Raw genomic sequence first — 20988 nt, 5'->3', positions numbered from 1 at the left:
ACCACATCAGTGATATTGGTGAGGTGCCTGCTCAGAGCTCAAAGGATACTAAAAGACAGCACCCACCTCAGCCACAGCCTGTTCCCCCTGCTGCCATCTGGAAAGAGGTATCTGTGCCGTACCAGCAGACTACAGAGCAGCTTCTTCCCTCAGGCTGAGAGACTCCTTTATTCATCCTCAGCACAGTTTTATTTCTATGACTTATTATTTATTCATCAATCTATTGTATATCATTTTTGTAGATAATGCATTTATTTTTGTGAGTAGTATAAAAGGGAACTACTATGTAATCTCGTCATACAACCCTATGGTGTAGTGTTATGGACAAATTTTGAATCAGCTACTGAGCTTGGTCAACAGAGGAAAAATGAGCAAGCTCCGTCCATATAAGAAGAATGTGTGATATGTATGATAGCCAAGGCCGGATTAACCATATGGGCAACTTGCCAGGACATTTCTTCACTGCAGGTGCTAGCTAATGTTCAAAGCCCCGAGAGCGAAGAGCCCCCGGCAGCATCTTCAACCGACGGCCCGGTTTCTGCTGCGAGTGCAACTGTTGAGGGAAGCAGTGATGGGTCTCGAGTCTCACCGCCATCTGAATCGCTCGTCGAGTTTGCGAGCAGCCCCTGTACCTGTACACCTCTACTCCCTGGGGATCCTGCACTGTTGGAGCCGGTTACGGAGCCGCTTCGGGAAGAGGCGATCTTCCGAGGGCCTGCAGCTTTCCAGAACCGGGCTGCCAAGTATCTTGCACTAGTGAGGGAGTCCGTAGTAGTAGTAGTGGGTCAATTTTGCCAGATTATACTGATGCCGATGTGTTTTGTTTTCATAACATCATATGTGAGTGAGTGGCCTTGACAAGAGAACATAGTGGTGCATTTGTAGTTCTATGAGCATTTGCACATCTGTACATCAAAATGCACTTGATGACAATTAGTTATTGAAGTATTGAGTATATTTACTGTATATTACTGTAATTTATTCTGTATTTTGCCAGATTATGGTGATCCTGGGGTCGTGATGATGGGGCCCTTGAAGATTGTTGCCCAGGGTACAGTGAAGTGTTAATCTGGCCCTGATTATAGCCCCAGAAACAGTGGAGCTTTTATTCTCTCAAAAATAAGAGATATAGCCTAATCTCGATCTCCAATTATAAGAACATAAATTAAAAGACAGTCATATCATTTGTCAAAAGGCTTACATTTAAAATGAGGACATGAAAGATGCCATCAAGCTCTCATTAGCAAGCTGTGACCTTTGTAAATAGGATAGTTGTTTGATTTCACTAATTTTTGACAGCCAGGCAAAATGCCATTTTCATCTAGATGGATCAGAGTTACAGCAGAGCCACAGGACAGAGAAAGGAAGCAGTGACATTTCTCATTTCTTCTCTCAATATTTGCAGTCGGCCCTTTGAGAGTGTTTTTTTCTCAAAATGATATTTCGCAACAAACCACACTTCTGGTGTAATTCTGAGACTAATTGAATGCAATTTGGGTACATTTGGGTATTATTATTATTATAATTTGAACCAACCACCATAAAATCCAACTGAACTTAAATTACTTTTTTAAAATCTGCTACAGCATATGGTTTATGGCCCACTAGCTTTGCATTCATTTGACGGTACGGACCACAACCACGGTCACACTGAGCCAGGTACCAACAACCCACATTAGTATTCCCTGCTGAAGTCTTCTTCTTATCTAACTTACAAACATGAACACATGTCTTGTCCTGCAACATAGCTTGTTGAACGAGCCCCCAAACAAACATTCACCAGGGAAAGTGCACTGGCAATGAATAGCTAATTAGCTGCTCAGCTGTGGCACATTAAAAAGCATGTGAACATACCTGCAGATGTCACTCAGGTCAGGGTAGACGCTGGCGTGGTTACTCTTCAATACACTAACGTTGGGAATTAAAATGAACAAGGTTCCTTGGGGGCACAACTCCTAAAGAAGGGAACATGATAGCCAATTAATTGATTCGTTTTCAGTCTGATAATATACACTAAACTATTACTTGCTGGCTCTGATTAAAAATGTAATTAATAACTACAACCAAAACTGCCATTAATACTAGTAAAGGATTTAAAGGATTTGAAGTTCCAAGCAGACTATGAGATGTTTCATTAGCAATAAATTATATGTAACTGAAGCTAGTAGCTGATTAGCGTAGTGTAAATTAAAATTACAGATTATATAAAACATGTTGAAAGCTGGAATTCTAGAACAGATTCTGCACAGTGTGCATTTTTCCAAATGAAAACTTTATTAGATGTTTCATTAGCAGACCTGGGAACTGAGGTGGACTGTTAATAGCACACGTGTTTTGGAGTTGCCCAGATACATATAATAACTGGATTCAAATCTTTCAGACCATGTTTGTAATCTGGGTGAAACCTGTCAAATTGCCCAACAGGGGTCATCCCTATGTTCCCCGGGTCCTATGTTCCGCTCTGACGTTAGGGTTAGGGTTCCCCGGTCCCATACAAAGCGGGGAACATAGGACCCGGGGAACATAGGTACGCTCCCGCCCAACATATGCAAGTTAGCATCCAGCAGTTTCTTTATGCTGGGGACCCATACTTTACATTTAAAAAATAAAACTTTATTTAAAACATATTTTCGGGTTCATGCTTCCAGCAAGCAGACTATGTTGGAGAAGTTACTAGCAGTAAGGTAGTAAGCATTTGGAGGCTTGTGATGGATTACCAAAAAAAGTCAAATATCAGTTAGATATATAAGGTGTAGCAGGCTGCAACAGCTTTCATTAGGTTTGAAAATAAAACTCAACTTTTCATGACCACTGTCTTATGGTTTTAATGAAAACTGGGCAAGATCATCCAAATTTTGTAGGACTCGACTTGCTTGGGTCTCACCACAGTGACTTGGGACTTGCATGTGTGAAAGACTCCCAGCTCTGCCTCCTTTTATTTTTCTATTTTTTATTATATAAATATTCCCATTAACAATACATTAAAAAAAACATTATTTCTGACTACAAAAAGGTGGGACTAAATGTGATGTCATTGACCTGTCTGTTGTGTCTTGTTAACTGTGGACAAACTGTTTTTCGCTCTGCAGGGAGAAACTAGCACTGTCGCCCATATTGTACTTGATTTGCCTTTGAGTCTTATCAGCTCTCCATGGTTTGGTTGTGTGGGCTTCACTGTTGTATAAGCTTTTTACTCAACTGAATGGAGGTTTGGAAACACCTCTGCTCTCTGACATCATCCATTCCACCCATTCTCCTCGGCCACAAAAGACATTTAGTGTTACATAATCTCTCCCTTCAACAGAAGAAGCCAGAGGCTTTTTTTTCTTACGCCTCTTCTCAAAAGTAAATCAGGAAAATGGGATTGATAATGATTTTCAGAAATAAATATTGAATAAAAGGAATGTAGAGAGTTGCTTCGAGCAACAGCTTGTGCATCCAGTGCTCTTTATTTTCACTGCCAGGCCAAAGGGTTTCTGTATAGCTCAGTGCAAAGGGCGAAGGTTAAGAATTTGATTCACTGTGTGTCTAAACATAACAATCTGTGTAATTGTGTAATAAATCAACAGAAGTGTGTTACATTAAGTAGTGATTTAACCTTATATTTGTATGTATATTTGCATTAATGCAGCTCTTGTCTGCTGTACAGGAAGTGTAAGATGTGTTTCTTGTTTCCAATTTGTGTTGACCCTACCTACAACCCTTACCGTTTTGCACAAAACCTACAGAAAGATTTACTTTGCTGATGTGAGCAAATCCTTTAGAAATAAAAAAAATTTTTGGTGTAAGAATTTGTTATTAATAGTGGTGTGACTTAATTGTCCTAAATAAAGGACAACTTATATTAAGATGTTACAAAATATGGAATACATAGTAATTAAATGTCTTAAAGGACCAGTGTGTAGGATTTAGTGGCATCTAGTGGTGAAGTTGCAGATTGAAAGCAGCTGAATACTGCTCGTGCGTAAGAGAAACTACGGTGGCTGTGAAACTATCAAGAGCCAGTAAACATGGCGGTTCAACACGGTGGCCTCCATAGAAGAGGACCCACGGTTCATTCTACCGGAAACACAACAATTTTTATTTTCAGGTGATTATACACATACCTATGAATATTATATTACATTTCTGACAATAGATCCTAATAAATGTTACACACTGGACCTTTAATGAACCAACTATGTCTCAATGTGGAGTCCAATCCTCTACAAGTCCTTGAGCTTTAATAGAGGTTGATTTGTTGACAGAGTAGTATGAATCAAACTGTGAGGCACATCAGATAAAAAGCTTCCACTTAATGACTTTGTGTAACAAAACATTAATTTAAACTTTCAGATATTTTCTGTAGCCTCAGGCCTGATTCTGTGTCTCTCAGTCAGTAATTAACATTCACGGTGCAAAAGCGCAAAACAACACAGCGCAGTCTGTTCCACCCGTTCAATTAGCCAAGAGCCAAATGTTTATGCAGCAGAAACTTTTTGAAATGCTTCTCATGATTTGGCCCCTGTTTCACCCCTCACGGCTCACACAGTACAGAGTGAATACGGCATCCACCTGTGAGTCTCATTTGATAAACAGGATTTTCATGTTTCAGTACTTGAATTGAATATGAATTACTTTAATTCATAAACACAGACAAAAAAACCATGCACAATGCACGTACAATACAGCACAATCTCTAATAAACAGTCTTCTGCATACAGAGTCATTCTTTCCAGCTTCGGAGACATCTATTAGATTTAATGTAACGTGATGGTATAGTGTGACATCATATCGGACCAACCAATGTATGCAGCCTCCCTGTTGACAGCTGTGGAGGATAATACCTTATGATGCTGCAGCCAGCACGTTCTCTTTCTCCTCACGTCGCACTGATCAGGCTCCCCTTTGAAGCTCAGCGACGGGGTAGTGAGAGATTGACGGATGCTCACATTCCGCTTCCTCTGCTTCACACTCCAGTCCACCTGTGTATGTGTGTGAGTGCGTGTGAATGCACTGGAGAAACAATTTGCATTTCCGTGCATGTGTCCATGTTTTTGATGGCAGGTGTTTTCTCTGCATCAGTGAGCATTCATCCTGAAGAATACAGCAAAGAAAGGTGTCTCCTTCAGTCAGCAGCTGATTTTGACATTTGTATTTTTGCTTAAGGGTCCAGTGTGTAACATTTAGGAGGATCTATTGGCAGAAGTGGAATATAATACGCATAACTGTGTTTTCATTAGTGTATAATCACCTGATTATAGGAATTATTGTTTTTGTTACTTAGAATAAACCGTCTTTATCTACAGAAGGAGCAGGTTGCCTTCCATGGAGTCCGCCATGTTGAACTGCCATGTTTCTACAGTAGCCCTGAAGGGACAAACCAAACGCTGGCTCTAGATAAGGGCCTTTGCATTTTTCGGGCTTTTCTGCTAGTCTGGCTGCTAGTGTGACAAGTTGGGAATTGATACTCTTTAGACTGTTGTGCAGGTAAAGGAAAGCTGAATATTTATTACATTTATTAAGAGTGTTTATTTTTTCATTGTTATTTAATCCTAACATGTAAAAATTCTAATATTCAAAGTATTTCCAATCTTAACCTGTGATCTACAGACTGGTCTCAGTCCTGTACTCTGAGATCAATTACTTTAGTCTCCGCCCACATACCTGGTTTTTGTTTTTTTTTTTTTTTTTTTTATTAAAGGTAGAGCAAAAAAAAAAAATTTTTTTTTTTTTTTTTTTTTTTTTTTTTTTTTTTTTTTTTTTTTTTTTTTTTTTTTTTTTTTTTTTTTTTTTTTTTTTTTTTTTTTTTTTTTTTTTTTTATTTTTTTTTTTTTTTTTTTTTTTTTTTTTTGGGGTGTTTTTTTTTTTTTTTTTTTTGTTTTTTTTTTTTTTTGGGGGGGGGGGGGGGGGGTTGGTTGGTTTTTGGGGTTGTTTTTGTTTTGGAAAGCCCCCCGGGGGGGGTGTTTTTTTTTTTGGGGGTTTGGGGTTTTTTTTTTTTTTTTACCCCCCGCCGGGGGTTGGGTGTGTGTGTGTGTGGGGAGGGGGGGTTTTTTTTTGGGGGGGGGGGGGGGGGGGGGGGGGGTGGAGGGCCCCGCTTTGCCATTTTTTGTGTTTCTGTATCCTTCTGTGTATTTTAGATACATTTCATACATTTCCTGTTCCTGTATCTTTCTGTAGTGTGTAAATTGTTGTATTTTATTGTTACATTTCATATCTCATTCGAGTAAAGCTCGCGCAAGAGACACACATCTAATATCTTTTGTGATTATTTCTCCCCTCTTTAGTTTGAGGGATAACACTATCAATCAAGAAAATTTGGAAAATCACACTTTGGCAGAATATATGGCACAAAGCAGTTCCAGGACTTATATTAAAAAAGAAAAGTATAAAGACCCCTAGAGCCTGTAATATCAATTACATCCAGCAAAGTGTGGGTTAAAAATATAGTTTGTACAGAGGGTGGCACTACAATAAAGAATGCCTCATCATTAAAATCAAAAGGGTTTAGGAGCATGAATGTATGACACATGAAGTATGGTGGAACTGGAAATTTTGGCCGAACTTTCTCTGCCATTTTTTCTGACCAGCTGGGTAGCTTTAACAATATATCTGCCCAGCCTTGTGGAAGATCATGCACAATCTGTCATGTACAATGAGTGCACTGTGGTAGGTAGGTAGACAGGCAGGTAGCCAGCCAATCACTTCATTCAGTCCAAATAAAATTATCCGGACTCAAAAGTTTTTTCTATTGTTTCAAACTTGTCTTGAATTTGTATCGGACTTGGCCATTGGTCTCGCCAAATATTCTAGATGGTCTCAACTGAGAATATTTTTTACTAAAGTAACTTCTTCCTTTATAACAAAACCATTTTCGGAAGCAGGCTTGTTCAGAAAATGGGTATTGCTTTTATTAAAAAATCCATCTAGAACGGGCTTTGACACAACCATGGTTACCAGGTGACCAAACAATGTCACCTGCAATCGTATGCCTTACTTCTGAAACCCATCTCATCTGCAATGGCAAAAGCAATGTTTTTCATTTCTTGGTCTTAACTCTTTCTCATTTGGACTCAGACCTCTTTGGGCTCTGTCTTGACTTAGTAGTTCTCCAGTGCTAAAAATAAGACTTCACCTTGACGGAAAGTAAGTATTATTATTATGCTTATCATATCATGCATCATAAATCATACATTTCAAATGCTGATATGAAAAAAGGCCATCAGGCTCTCATTATCAGGATGTGACCTTTGCAAATGGTTTATTCCCTTACTTTCATTCAATTGTGACAGCCAGCCTCTGTCCTTCAGAGACAAAATGCCACTGTAAAAAGTAATATAACAGAGTGGTGCTGTAGAACAGATGAGGAGAGGCAGTGACATTTCTAATTTCTTGTTCCACTTCTGCAATCGGCCCCCTGAAGAACCCACAAGTGATTTTCAGCCCGATCCAATATTTGAAAAGGAACCATGCATGCCAGTTCCTGTCTCTATGGATGACAACTGCCATTGGGCACAGTGACAGACCACATCCCATTATTTCAGTTTGAAACTGGCTCCACGCTGGGATATCTACTGTGGAACAGTGAAAATAGCCTCAATCAGCAAAGAATGAAATGTCGAGGACTTCCTTTCAAAGCCAACGGGGTCCCGGAGGCCAAGTGGGCAGTTGACATGTATGTTAACCTGCTACAAAAAAAGCCCAATATGTACTTGAGGACGGAGCGTAGGGATTTGAGGAATAAGACTGAATTTCTATTGATATATGTCAATATGTATTGTGGTCTTTTACATTAAGAGAGACTGTACATTAGCTTGGGTGTATATTTCTCGTGAAGTGCACTTATGTCTTCGTTTGAGTGTTTATATCCCATCAGCTAGCTTTGTTCCACTCCAACAGCACACGTTAATTAAACCACCACGGATGAATTTATTCTATTATTGGATTCTCTCTGCTAGTGAGTATCCCAAATGTGTCTGAGTCCCCTTGCACTTCATGCGTTGGTGCAGCTCAGTGCGGTGTGTTGGGACTGTACAGGAGAAAACAATACGATGGTAATCCTTAACAAAAGACAGGAAAATTGGACTTGAATATGTTGCCCTCTTCCCCTCAGGACTGCATTCCCTTTAGCAGGGTTGACAGAAGATGGATTTACTTATTATCGTGCCTGTGCATGCCAATGAGCGAGACGCAGGGAATCAATAATCCCCCTGGGAAGAGTGTGAGGGCCATACAAATGCATGGTCAAGCCAGGTTATAAACGAAGCAATTACTCCAGGAAAAGTAAGCAAAGAGGCCTAAGTATCTGCATTCTTACTGCTGTATCAATTATTAGAGTTACTAAGAAAATGACCACGTTAATTAACTTCCAATAGCCGGTCTTTGTCTTCTATGTTTTGCGTAATAACCTCATTTCAACCTGCCCAACCTGCCTACTCCGAGCTCCGTCGAAAGCATTTCCGAACACAATTAGGTTTTAATTGTGAGCCTCAATAGAATGATGAAAGCCTTTTGTGGCTTTGCACCTTGGAGGATTTTACAGTATCATCTAAGTCAGTGGTTTTCATACTGGGGACCAACAGTGGTCCTTGAGTGGGTTGTAGAGGTTACCCAGCAAAAGGAGGATGTAATATTTTAACTTTTGTCACATATTGGGCAATTGGAACAATGAGGGAAGAAATAGGGTTGGCTTTTTTTTATTTATTGTAATTCATAGTGATCCCAATTTGATCAGTGTTTGTCTATGAAGACTTTATCTCCAATCCTTATTTGCATCTATTGTGAGGGTCCTTGATATGATCAAGTTTAAGAACCCCTGAAAGTAATGGAATCCTTACCTGTCTTGGTACCAAAATGCAAATGCACATAGTTTGCATAAGGTAGAGCATAAAATGATGAAGAGTCCTTATTTTATGTTACGAAGAAGCTAAGTAGAATGCTAAGTAATGCAGAGTGAAACTGGGGTTTATGATCTTCTAATCTGTATCCTTTCTGAGGACCTCCACATTTGATGGCAGGTTTTTCACCCCACCGTTGAGTGTGGCCATTTGGAACAGGTATGAAGACTTAAAGACATAGTCTGACAATATGTGACAGAAAACACATTCGCATTCCCAACTCGTCAAATACTACCTTATGGTCAGCGGCCCACTGCTTCAAAATGTGATGCTGTGGGTTCCCTTCTTGCGTCATTTCTGGACGTGCAGGGCTCCGTGGTAAAGTTAGAAATAATACATATGCAATATCTGGTCACACAACAAATGAAACCTGCATAGTTAAGGTAAATGCACAAAAAATACTGGGTGAGGTTTAGGAAAAGATTGTAATAAATAGTTTACTTTTGGTTTCACACTGGACAGCAGTCACCTGGGTTAAAGTCCTGTGTTGTTTAGCCATCCATCCAACTCCCCTCCTCCATATCTCGCTCTTTAAAGTACATCACCTGACTTCAACAGCAGCTGCGTCCAGTTGGGCAACTGACCATAAGCTATAAGCTGCAGTATTGGGACTTACAACAGTGAGACTGGGTTGTGACAGCATACTGTGGCCTTAAGAATTTACTCAAATTAATAATTAATGACTCCTTTATTCAGCCTTCAATAAAACAGCCTCACAAGAAGTCAAAAAACCTTCAAAGCCACTGCTGTTTTTCTAGCTTGAAGTCCAAACTCCACTCTTTCTTTCTAACTCCTAATGCCTACCGCTACAGAAGTTCATATTGCGCCTTCAACAACTAAACATGAGTTGATATTTCACACCTCAGATCTCATCATAGTCACTGTGACCCACCAAAAAGCCTTCAAAAGTCTCCAAAGGCATGCATGCCTTTCATCCCCACTCCAGCTGAACAGATTCTGGTACATTGCATGAATGTCCATAAAGCCCTCCAGTGAGTTCTACCTGACAAAAAGGATGCCTCATGCTGTAGATGTCAGACTTACACAAATGCAGGCGCTGGAACAACCAGAGATATGCCAGTAATTGAAAAGAGAGAGCTTACCCCACTCAGAACCATCCACTTGTGTCAGCACTTTGTGGGTGTTTTTTTTCTGTAAATACAACCAGCCCCTGGAGTTTTTCAGCTGAGGGGAGTTAGCGGCATTCACCCAGTAAGTGGATAGCCTCTATTTACATTGTCACGGGTAGAAACATGCCCTGCTGCATATCTCTCTTATCCACACTGCTCAGGGACTAACATATCAGTTCACACGTGTGCTGCCTGCCAACACAATCCCATTTCCGGCTCAGTGCTTTATCACCTTGATGACCCTTCATTTATTGTACTGCAATGCAAGCTGCTAAAGCATGAACGATGCCAATTCAGTGTCTCTGTATGGATTTGTGCACCTTCTCTACTGCAAACTTAATGTAATTCAGCTGCTATAGCATTGCTCCTTATTCCTGTTTTGGTGACTAGAAGATTGAGAATACCAATAAAGGTTTCTCAACGAGTCCCTTTTGGCTTTCTAATGTGTCCACTGAGAATAATGGACGTGTCAATAGGCTCCTCCACCCGGACGATCACTCCCCCGCCTCACCACCACTGCCTCCCCCATCACCAATACCTCTCACAAACACACACCCTCCTCCCACTACCACTTTTCACTCGAGGGCTGGCTGACTGACTGGCGGAGAAATCAGCCATTTGCAAGGAGTTGCGAGTAGCTTCTCAGGAGCAAATTAATGGACCTCTGCTCATTGTGTTCTGCCAACGGGTGCACTCAGGGGCCTAGCTCTTAAAGAGACATAAACAAAACCAAACAAAGCAATGAGGCTTTGTCGTCTGATTTAACTGTTTTTATTCCGTTTTAGTTTGAGATGTTCTCTCCATCAGCTGGTTACTGGAAATATTGAAGAATAATATGAGCAGTGTATAAAAGTACAAATAACCTTTTAACTTGCATGCTTCGAGCAAGCACACATAAAAGTGACATGATGGAAACAGAATAGTGTGATGGATGGGTGGATATGTTTGCCTTCTAGTCCAACAAATCAGATTTCAATTTTCAACTCACGCTAAGATTAGACTTGTGTGTATCTTCCTCCAGCAAATTGCTTTTTGTGTTTTTATCTCTAAGACTGTCTTCACCAGAGAAATGATAGCATTGCTTAAAATGATCTACAGTATGTTTTCCCTGTCCTTCCAAGCAGCCTCTTGCACTTGATCAAGTAACGGCTGTCCCCTCTCAGCAAAGGCAGAAGAAGAAGTGTGATGTTAAACCATCGCAAAAAGTCTTAAGGAGGGATAAAAGAGGAGACAAATGGGCATATGTTTCCAACCAACGGTCAACAATGTTTTCTTGTCATCCAGAAGATACTTCCGTTCCATAACTTTAAGCTAAGTTGGGTGGCTGTGGCTCAGAGGTAAAGCGGGACTTCCACTAATCAGAAGGTTGTTGGTTCAATCCCCGGCTCCTCCTGCTGCATGTCAAAGTATCCTTGAGCGAGATACTGAACTTGTCATGCGTCATTGGAATGTTAATGAATGAACGCTATACAAGCACAGTCCATTTACCTTCTGTCATCAATGTTGTACACTAGTCTGGCATGCAATTCTCAATACAACTCAGATCACAATGCATGTGAAGATGCCCCAGTTCATGTTTTTTCTGAAAAACGGAAACTGGAAAATGCTGCATCAAGTGTCTACTTCTGGATCACGAGTCTAACATCTAATCCTGAGTCAAACCATCGATATAAGATTTAGCTTCTTGGTATCTACATCTCACTGTTTGGTAATGTGCAAAGCTTAGCTGAAAAGCAGCCTGCATGCAAAGCATCTTTACAGTTCAAATCTCAAAAGTGCATCCTACTCCAACAGCAATGTCTGTAATCCCCTCTTTAGCTGACAAGACATTGCAAAGATTTACTATTATGTGTAACTTATTCTTATCTGGGTTTATCCCCATTAAAAAGTAATGCCACTGAACCTCAGCTATGACATACAGCAGTATGTCACATTTCACATGTGAGTCACTTTGCATTTATCAGTAATAATTGGCACGCTCAGTGTCTGAGGGTACTTTCTTTAAAACTACAGGAAAATAGTAATTGCATTCAGATTCTTGTTATGTCATGTCAGTACTGAATTGGGCATTTAAATAAAACATACATCCCAGCATATGTATTAATCGATTTTCTTCGAACAGACACCTGCAATGCCTTTACTTAGACATTGCACAAATATAGTGATACAACAAATGTGTACATTTCTGCCGACAGTTATGTTAGGGCATACCATAAATTCATAATAGAATTTTATGACAACAGACAAAATTATGACATCTGTCTGATGTCACAATAAAAGCTTAAATCTGACCTTCATGTGAAAGGATCCTATACAGATCACAGGCGGTGTTCCCCCTTGCTGTTGTGACAGATCCAGCCATCCATGGATCTCCGGGTGCTCTTCCTCATCCACTTTTCCTTCACCCTCATCATGCTCATCATCTGGCTCACTCTGCAGTGTCGTCACCTATGGGCTCATTCATCTATTCATCTCGTAATCAAGTTGGCCTTGGCTCGGTGCTTTGATTTGTTATTATTGTCAGAGCTGCGAGTATTCATTGTGGCCAAGTGGTCATTTCAGTTTAGCATTTTAAATGGTTTCCATGAGAACACAAGAGATTGGGATTGCAAAGATTGTGCCAGAAATGCAGAACTGTCTGTAGCAAAAATGTGATTCAGAAGCAGTGAATCGCAGATAAATGCTTATATTCTCACGGAATACATAACAGGGTTTAGGTCACGAATGTCACGTCACAGGACAATGACGCACAGTTATAGTGATTTTTCTTTTTCTTTTTTTGTCTTGAAAACCTTGTGGAAATCTTAGCTTGGAAATGTTTTGATGTCAGACATTACTTCATAACACCTTCATCACTGAACAGGTGGAATTAGTTTATTCTCCGTGTTAGTTTCCTTCCCGGCAGACCAAAGAATGACTATGTTTCTTTGTGGTGGTAATGTGTTCTAATTATGATGGGAAAGGGTAACTTTATTGCACACCAAGAATGGCACCTCACATAAATTTAGAATTTTCTTTGTTTTTCTCAGAAAGGATGAAGTGATTACATTACAGCCTTTTGTGCCGCTGTCATTCTTCCAGTGTGGTGGCGTCCCCCTCATTGGTAGGCATTCTCCAAACAGCCTCTGCTTTGTCATGCCAGAAGACGGCAAAATTATATTGACGTCTTTCTTCAGCTCTTGTGTTAATATATTCAGAATAACTGTGGTGTTGTGGTATTGTGTGAAAACAGCACTCCCCCCCCCCATCCTCTGTGCCTCTCCTCATCGCTTCCCAATATATTTCTCCATCTGCAAAGGCAAACGAAACCAAACGAGGTCTGCTGTGTTTCTGGTGCCAAATTCATTTCCAATGTGGATGGGGCTCACAGTGGGATTATGTCATGATTGCCCAAAACAATCAAACTCAGGCCATGTGAATGCAGACTGAAGTGGTGCTGCACTGAACATTCTCATCATCATAACCTTGAAAGACCTTCACTGGCAGAGAGAAGAGTCAAGAGGGCCTCTGAGTCATAGCTGTGCAGATAGCGCCCTCTGTTGATCCTACTGGGGGAAAAAAGCATCAAAGCAGATGGGGATGTCTGTGCACACGCTCACACTAAAGAGCATGAAAGATTCATAACAATCACATTATAGGTTCTCTTATTGACCCGGGGGACACAGACCTATCTATGTATTGACTTCTGCTATGATATATTCTCTTGTTCAAGCAATCCTGCTAGTCCTCATTGTAGCCTCTTCAAGGACCTGTGTTCATCCCTGATCTCGGATATATTAAATCCAGAGATTTGTGAGAACCACCATGAAGGCGCATTATTGTCGATGGATGTAGTTTAAATTGAACTGATCTCGAGTGAAACAAAGTGACACATAAAATACACATATACACTGCAAGTTATACTGAATAGGACAGAAAGAAACGTAGGCTACTAACTAATTAGAACAATATAATATCCAGACTGAAATCAAAACTTGACAGTCTGCACTGGATAACATCAAACTGTTGCTTAATATTGTATTCACCTCTTGTTCATAATATTTCTGTACTATTATAAACTTGCCCTCACTGTTGTGGGACACTTTCGAGCCTTTTTGTACAGAATTCAAAATAATCTCCCTCGACACAAAGAGAGTTTTATTTTGAAGATCCCAGGCTCCTCCCAGTACTTCCGTGTTTGCGTCCGTCCTGCGTCGTGTTGCCTGTGCTGCCGACTCAAGAGTGTCTTGTGGCTACTGTTTTAAGATAAATAATCATGTCTCTGGAGGTGGAATCCGCAGAGTGAGTAGCCTAGTTAATTACTTATAAAGCAGAGTAATTAATAGAATAAATCGCCGGGTAATAACTCCACATTTGATGATATTTTCTGTCACTGAGGCCTGCCTCATCCTCTCCTGCAGCCCACTAGCGTTAGCGCGCTAAGCTAAGCTAACAAGCTAACTTAAAGTCCCATACATTATAACTTATATGCTGTTTTTTTGTTTTTTTAACCCAAGTGTGAGGGTAATTACAGTCCAATGTAAAGTCTCTGTATTTATAAAGTGTTACAGTATTCCCCCGTCATATTCTCTTTAGTGGAGTAAACGGAATGGGGAGTTGGAATAAGTTAGCATTAGCTACGTTACACTGGCAGTTGCCATAGATTCTGCTGACCGGGTTGGGTACATTATACAAAACAGTATTATTTTGAAATGGTCCACTAACCTCTAACTATGACTGCTGGTGTGACACAGCTGGACTATCCTGCAGGTTTAGTGTATCCAACTGATAATGAGCAATGTGTGTTTCCCACAGCGTGATCCGTCTGATAATGCAGTACTTAAAGGAAAATAACCTGCAGCGGACTCTAGCCACCCTGCAGGAGGAGACCACTGTGTCCCTCAACACTGTGGACAGTATAGAGAGCTTTGTGGCAGACATAAACAGCGGCCACTGGGATACAGTCCTGCAAGCCATCCAGTCCCTCAAGCTGCCAGACAAGACCCTGATAGACCTTTATGAACAGGTGAGGTTGTGTTCACATAGCACTTTGATATATATCCTCCTGCCTTCCCACTGCACGCAAGTTTAAGGAGATATATTATTAACTTATTTAGTTCCTCTGCCACATTTTCTCCTACTTCATGAACTTAATTCACCAGCTGTTTGTTTAATATCTCCGTTTTTTGTTGTCATGGAACTCACCAGTCTAGCTGATCATCTTTAGCTTTCTCTCTTCCTGGGTGTTTGTGTAATCTTATGTGTTTCTGCATAATTGTTGGCCTGTTTCATTTCTTACATGATATTGTTATGTCCCTAACTTCATTCCCGTTGGTTTCTATCCAAAGAAGCAGTTTGTTGAATCTGTTCTTTCTAATCCTTCCTCAAGCCAGGTGTTGGTTGTATTTGAGATAAAAGACCCAGCATTTGTCCTGCTGGTGTCATTGCTCATGTCAACAGGTCTTTCAGTGAAAAGAACCCAATTGATCACGGCTGAAGTCACGTTTGAAGTCTGAGTCTGAATGTCTGTGTTGTTTCCCGACCAGGTGGTGTTAGAGCTGATCGAGTTGAGAGAGTTGGGTGCAGCCCGTTCTCTCCTCAGGCAGACCGACCCCATGATCATGCTTAAACAGACGCAGCCGGAGAGATACATCCACCTGGAGAACCTGCTGGCTCGCTCTTACTTCGATCCAAGAGAGGTGAGTGGAAACTAGACTTTTAGGAAGATTCAACCTTTGCTCATCAGTTATTTTTGGATCAGTTGTTAATTCCCCCAAAAATCTAGTTCTTCAGTGAAAATGGACAAAAGGCTAAAATAAGCTTTACCCTTGCATTAACTACTCTTTAGCCTCATAAGAACAGTAGGTGGAAATGTAATAGAATGCAATCTGCATCTGCCTTCATGACTCACATTGGTTAAATTCTAAATGTTGCATAAAGAGAACATTTGAAATATTCCAGTTGCGCGGAGTTTCTGATGTTTGTGTTACTTGTTGTCCAGGCGTACCCAGACGGCAGCAGTAAGGAGAAGCGCCGGGCCGCCATTGCCCAGGCCCTGGCAGGGGAGGTCAGCGTGGTGCCACCCTCTCGTCTCATGGCTCTGCTGGGACAGGTAAGTGATCCACAAACCTGTGAGTGTGATGAGTGTCATCCTTCAGTAAGAATCTCACCATAAAACGACTAATTTGAATCTTAAACCAGACATATTTGAAACATATTTGAATATTCTTCATTATCATTCCCCACACTTTAAACTTGTGCTACCACTCTAATAATGTTTTACTAATGGGTTTTGTCCACTGGCTACATTCTCCTCCTTCAGTCTCTGAAGTGGCAGCAGCATCAGGGACTCCTGCCTCCTGGTATGACTATCGACTTGTTCAGGGGTAAAGCTGCTGTTAAAGATGTGGAGGAGGAGCGCTTCCCCACACAGCTCAGCAGGCACATCAAGGTACCCACACTGTCCCAAAATATGGATTATAGAAGGCAACATTAATGGGCTCCCTCACTGTTCTCAACTGTGCATTTAGCCAAGCATACTGTCATTTTAATTTTACACTTCCTGGAGTTATGATGGTAAATCGAGTGTTTTAAGTGCTCTGATATGACTTGTTTTTCTTCCCTGCACAGTTTGGACAGAAATCTCACGTGGAGTGTTCCAGATTCTCCCCTGATGGACAGTACCTGGTCACTGGCTCCGTGGACGGCTTCATCGAGGTCTGGAACTTCACCACCGGCAAAATCAGAAAGGTAGCGTATGCAAACTAATACTGTCTGGTTGAATGTAAGGCTACATTTACACTCCGTGTTTCGAAGTGACTTCTGCTGACTTGAAATAAATGTATGCATTGCGTCCTACAGGATCTGAAGTACCAGGCTCAGGACAACTTTATGATGATGGACGACGCAGTGTTGTGTATGGGCTTCAGTCGAGACACAGAGATGTTGGCCACCGGAGCTCAGGATGGAAAGATCAAGGTAGACCAGAAAGATTAACTTCTGTCTCTGTCATTGCTCTTACATCCTTTGTTTCTTTTACAGCTAAATGTGAGACAGGTTTATTGAGGAACGTGGTTTACGGCTGGTTTTTGTCAGACTAAGCACAATGCATGGTGTGTTTTTTGTTTTTTTTACGGATGTGTGAAAGGCTCTAAAGAGATAAATTAAACCTTTTCTCAGTGGGTAAACCTTGACGCTGAAATTCTGAAAATCCTCCATGTTAATGGTAAAATGCAGTGTAATTAATATAATTAAGACAGCAGTATTCTTCCAAAATATAATCCACTTATTCTAATCTTTTTCTGTTGTACAAAAATATAATGTGTTTATTGACTGTTGAACATTGAACTATGAAAGTCAAACATTTGTATCATTGAAAGGCAATGCTTCAAGTCCAAGTTACATTATGTTTACAGGAAATATAATAATAATCTTCTGTATTTGAATAATATGAGTTTCTTAGTACTCATGATGGTTGCCTGCAGACACAGTGTCATCAACAAACAAATAAAAGTAAATGTGTGTGTGTGTGTGTGTGTGTGTGTGTGTGTAGGTGTGGAAGATCCAGAGCGGTCAGTGTCTGAGGAGGTTTGAGCGCGCCCACAGTAAAGGAGTTACATGCGTCAGTTTCTGCAAAGACAGCAGCCAGCTTCTCAGCGCCTCCTTCGACCAGACAATCAGGTAAACTCAGACCAGACCAAACACCTGCACCCTTTATTCTTCTTCCAAACGCCCAAAATATTACTGTAGCTGATGGGGCACCTGTGCGCTTTACTGAACATCTTTCTTAAGTATCATTTTGTTAACATGTATTAAATTGTACTTTTTGCCTAAGGATCCATGGACTGAAGTCGGGTAAAACTCTTAAGGAGTTCCGCGGTCACTCTTCATTCGTGAACGAGGCCACCTTCACGCCAGACGGCCACCACGTCATCAGCGCTTCATCGGACGGTACGGTCAAGGTGAGAGAAGCAGACATCCCTTCAGTACTTTCTCTTTTGGAACCACTCTGTAAATATCTTATTAATGTGCCTATATCAGCAGCGTGTCTGACCAGTGTCTCATCTCACTGTGTTTGCCCCGCTTCAGATGTGGAACATGAAGACCACCGAGTGCAGCAACACCTTCAAGCCTCTGGGCACGTCAGCCGGCACCGACATCACAGTCAACAACGTCGTCCAGCTGCCCAAGAACCCGGAGCACTTTGTAGTGTGTAACCGCTCCAACACAGTGGTCATCATGAACATGCAGGGACAGGTCAGTCCAAATCCTTACTGCACTGAACAGTCCAGCAGGAAAACAGAGCACAGTGTTACTCCATTAGTAATTTTAGGAACCATAACAGGCAGCTGAAATCGGCCTCTGAGCTGTTGCATAAACTTTTCTACTTTTTTTTAAAGGTATTTGCTTGTGAAAGTGATCGCCTGCCTGCCCTTTTTACACACATGCTTTGTGTGTGTTTAAATGTGACTCTCTCTGTGCAGATTGTGAGGAGTTTCAGCTCCGGTAAGAGGGAAGGCGGTGACTTTGTGTGCTGCACCCTGTCGCCCCGTGGCGAGTGGATCTACTGCGTGGGTGAAGACTTTGTGCTCTACTGCTTCAGCACTGTCACCGGCAAGCTGGAGAGAACACTGACGGTACGTTACTGCACTCAGGAGCACAGATCAAAGAGTCCAAACATATCACTGCACATTCCCTCCTCTGCCTCCGCTACTAAAAGTTCTGATGGTATCGGTTGGATTGAAGGCGAGGGTGAAGCTCTTTTCTCTTATTAAATGACTCAATAAACAAGCACAGACAAAGAAAAATCTAAACTTTTATGACCTTTTTCTTATGGTCTACTTAAGTCACTTAACTTTGTCTATCTATTTCTAGAGCTGCAACGATTAGGTGATAAACCAACTAGTTATTAACTAAATAGCTAACTATTATGATAATCGGTTTGAGTCATTTTCTAATTCTCTGATTTCAGCTTCTCAAAAGTGAGATTTTCTGGTTTCTTTAGTCCTCTGACAGTAAACTGGGTAGCTTTGGGTTGCGGATAAAACATTTAAGGTACTCACCATGGGCTTTAAGAAACATTGAACATTTTTCACAATTTTCTGACATTTCATGGACTAAACAAATTTCTTAATCGCAAAAATAATCAACAGAATAATAAGTGTTAGGGTTAACAGTTTCTTTTAATAATGAACAAATGTTGCGATTTACTGGTGACATAACTTTATAGCATTTAATTTGCTTTAAATATCTATAATGAGCCTTTTTTTCACTATTCAGCTTCATTCATTTTAAACAATCCCTGTTCACGTCTTGCTCCCCCTCCCTCCAGGTCCATGAGAAGGACGTAATCGGCATCGCCCACCACCCCCACCAGAACCTCATCGCCACCTACGGCGAGGACGGTCTGCTGAAGCTCTGGAAGCCTTGAGGTGTTAACACCAAACTGAAATTGGACGTTCTCTCTCTCTCACACACACACAGCAGCTCCTCTCCTCGCTCTGGACACCGCCTTGTTTGGTTTTGTTTGTGTCATTTTACACATGTTGTGTCATTTGGTATACACGTTTATGATCTCAGTAACACCAAGGGTTTTACATATTCAGCTGCTTGCTTCAATTTGATCACGTTTTTTTATTATTATTGAAGCCATCCATCTGAATATTGGCAACTAGTGGCTGTTAGGGGTTTTGGAGTGTTTGCACAGAAGAGCCTTATTTACCTGCAAGTCTTGCCACATCATTTACTTTTATATGAATGTGTAAGAGTGGGTGTCTTGTTGTGCAAGTGGTGGATGTGATTTTGGGAAGAAACTCTTCAAACTGTGAACCAGACATAGGATTAATACAAATACCATAACTGTCCGTTACACATATAAAGAAAGGTGCTTCCATATTAATCCAATTCATTAGTCCATTATATTGTTTCAGTGAAAATAAATAAGGCTCTGCTGTTCAACACCTGCATTTACCGACATTCAGTAACTTTGAACTTCAGAGAGAGGAGAGGAGGTTTTCAGATGTCCGGGCGAGGAGTGTAGATACTAGACTCAGTTCTTGTTTTGAAAATTCCACTTTTTTGTAAATATATTTTTTATTTGCATTTTTTTCTTTTTTTCAAGAAGACCTGGTTAAATAGTGTGTGGTTGTTTTGTGTGTCACTTTTTTCCTTCTTTTTAGAGTTGAATGGCACAATATTCTAGTTATTATTTAGTTCTTCCAACATGGAGAGCCAAATAATGCATTACATTTATTAACAAAGTCATTGTGAGACATTTTTCTCCCCACTGAGTACATGCATTCAGAATGAGAGTGAACCTGCTGGATGTACAAATGCTCCATTAATATAACTCATCTGTGCCATTAAAGCTGTTTAACCAGAACACTAAAGTGAAGCCAGTATCTTTAATTTGTGTTTACCTGTGGTGCCTCAGAACTGGAATATGGCATTTCAGAAGGTTTCTTGAAACAATGACACCGGATGTCACTGTACAGCCATTACTGTGATCTGTGATCTTTGTATGGGGCCTCAGACAAATTCCTGGTTAATTAAACTTCCAGCCATGCATGCTGCCTATGTTACAGAAAGAGGGCGAGTTGATGGAGTTTGATCCCTGAATAAACTGCTGGGATAGTTGTTGGTACAGCAGCTTTGCAGAGAGGAGTGTCAAGTCATCCTACAAGACAAATGCCAGGACTTTAATTACATCTTCAAAATAAAAGCATGTCACTTTTACCTACTTAGTATGTTTTAGTTTAAAAGCATTAGTGACTGGCTTTGCAGCTCTCTTTGCTGCAGAAATTTAGAGACTAGTTTTCCAGTAATTGAAATACCTGGGATTGATTAAAATGACCAAATATCCTGGAAATAATCTGTGTTGTCCTGGTAAATGGTAATTCTATTTTATAGATTATGACCACCTGTCCTACCCTGTGGTCATAATGTTCTGCAGCCCCATACCAACAAACTGTGATGCACTGTGTGTTCTGACACCTTTCTATCAG

General features: G+C 40.8%; 1 protein-coding gene across 1 annotated transcript; it reads left to right on the top strand.

Moving 5' to 3' along the window:
- Positions 1-14156: 14156 nt before the first annotated feature.
- On the top strand, positions 14157-20373 carry smu1a (SMU1 DNA replication regulator and spliceosomal factor a). Its single transcript, XM_051418897.1, has 12 exons — positions 14157-14287; positions 14801-15011; positions 15532-15684; positions 15987-16097; positions 16308-16436; positions 16616-16735; positions 16847-16963; positions 17538-17665; positions 17820-17946; positions 18074-18241; positions 18469-18621; positions 19317-20373. Exons 1-12 carry the CDS (start codon positions 14262-14264, stop codon positions 19413-19415), a joined length of 1542 nt encoding a protein of 513 aa, XP_051274857.1. The 5' UTR covers positions 14157-14261; the 3' UTR covers positions 19416-20373.
- Positions 20374-20988: the final 615 nt, after the last annotated feature.

This window comes from Dicentrarchus labrax, unplaced genomic scaffold (genome assembly GCF_905237075.1).
Source record: "Dicentrarchus labrax unplaced genomic scaffold, dlabrax2021, whole genome shotgun sequence".
NCBI lineage: Eukaryota > Metazoa > Chordata > Actinopteri > Moronidae > Dicentrarchus > Dicentrarchus labrax.
Note: the sequence above shows the minus strand (reverse complement) of the source record. Positions and strands in the feature narration are given on the sequence as shown.

Excerpts from the sequence above, each read along its gene's own strand:
- smu1a (XM_051418897.1), top strand. The coding sequence starts at position 14,262 with ATGTCTCTGGAGGTGGAATCCGCAGA. Across the intron at positions 16,964-17,537 it reads CTCAGGATGGAAAGATCAAG|GTGTGGAAGATCCAGAGCGG; the intron begins GTAGACCAGAAA and ends GTGTGTGTGTAG. Across the intron at positions 18,242-18,468 it reads TCATGAACATGCAGGGACAG|ATTGTGAGGAGTTTCAGCTC; the intron begins GTCAGTCCAAAT and ends CTCTCTGTGCAG.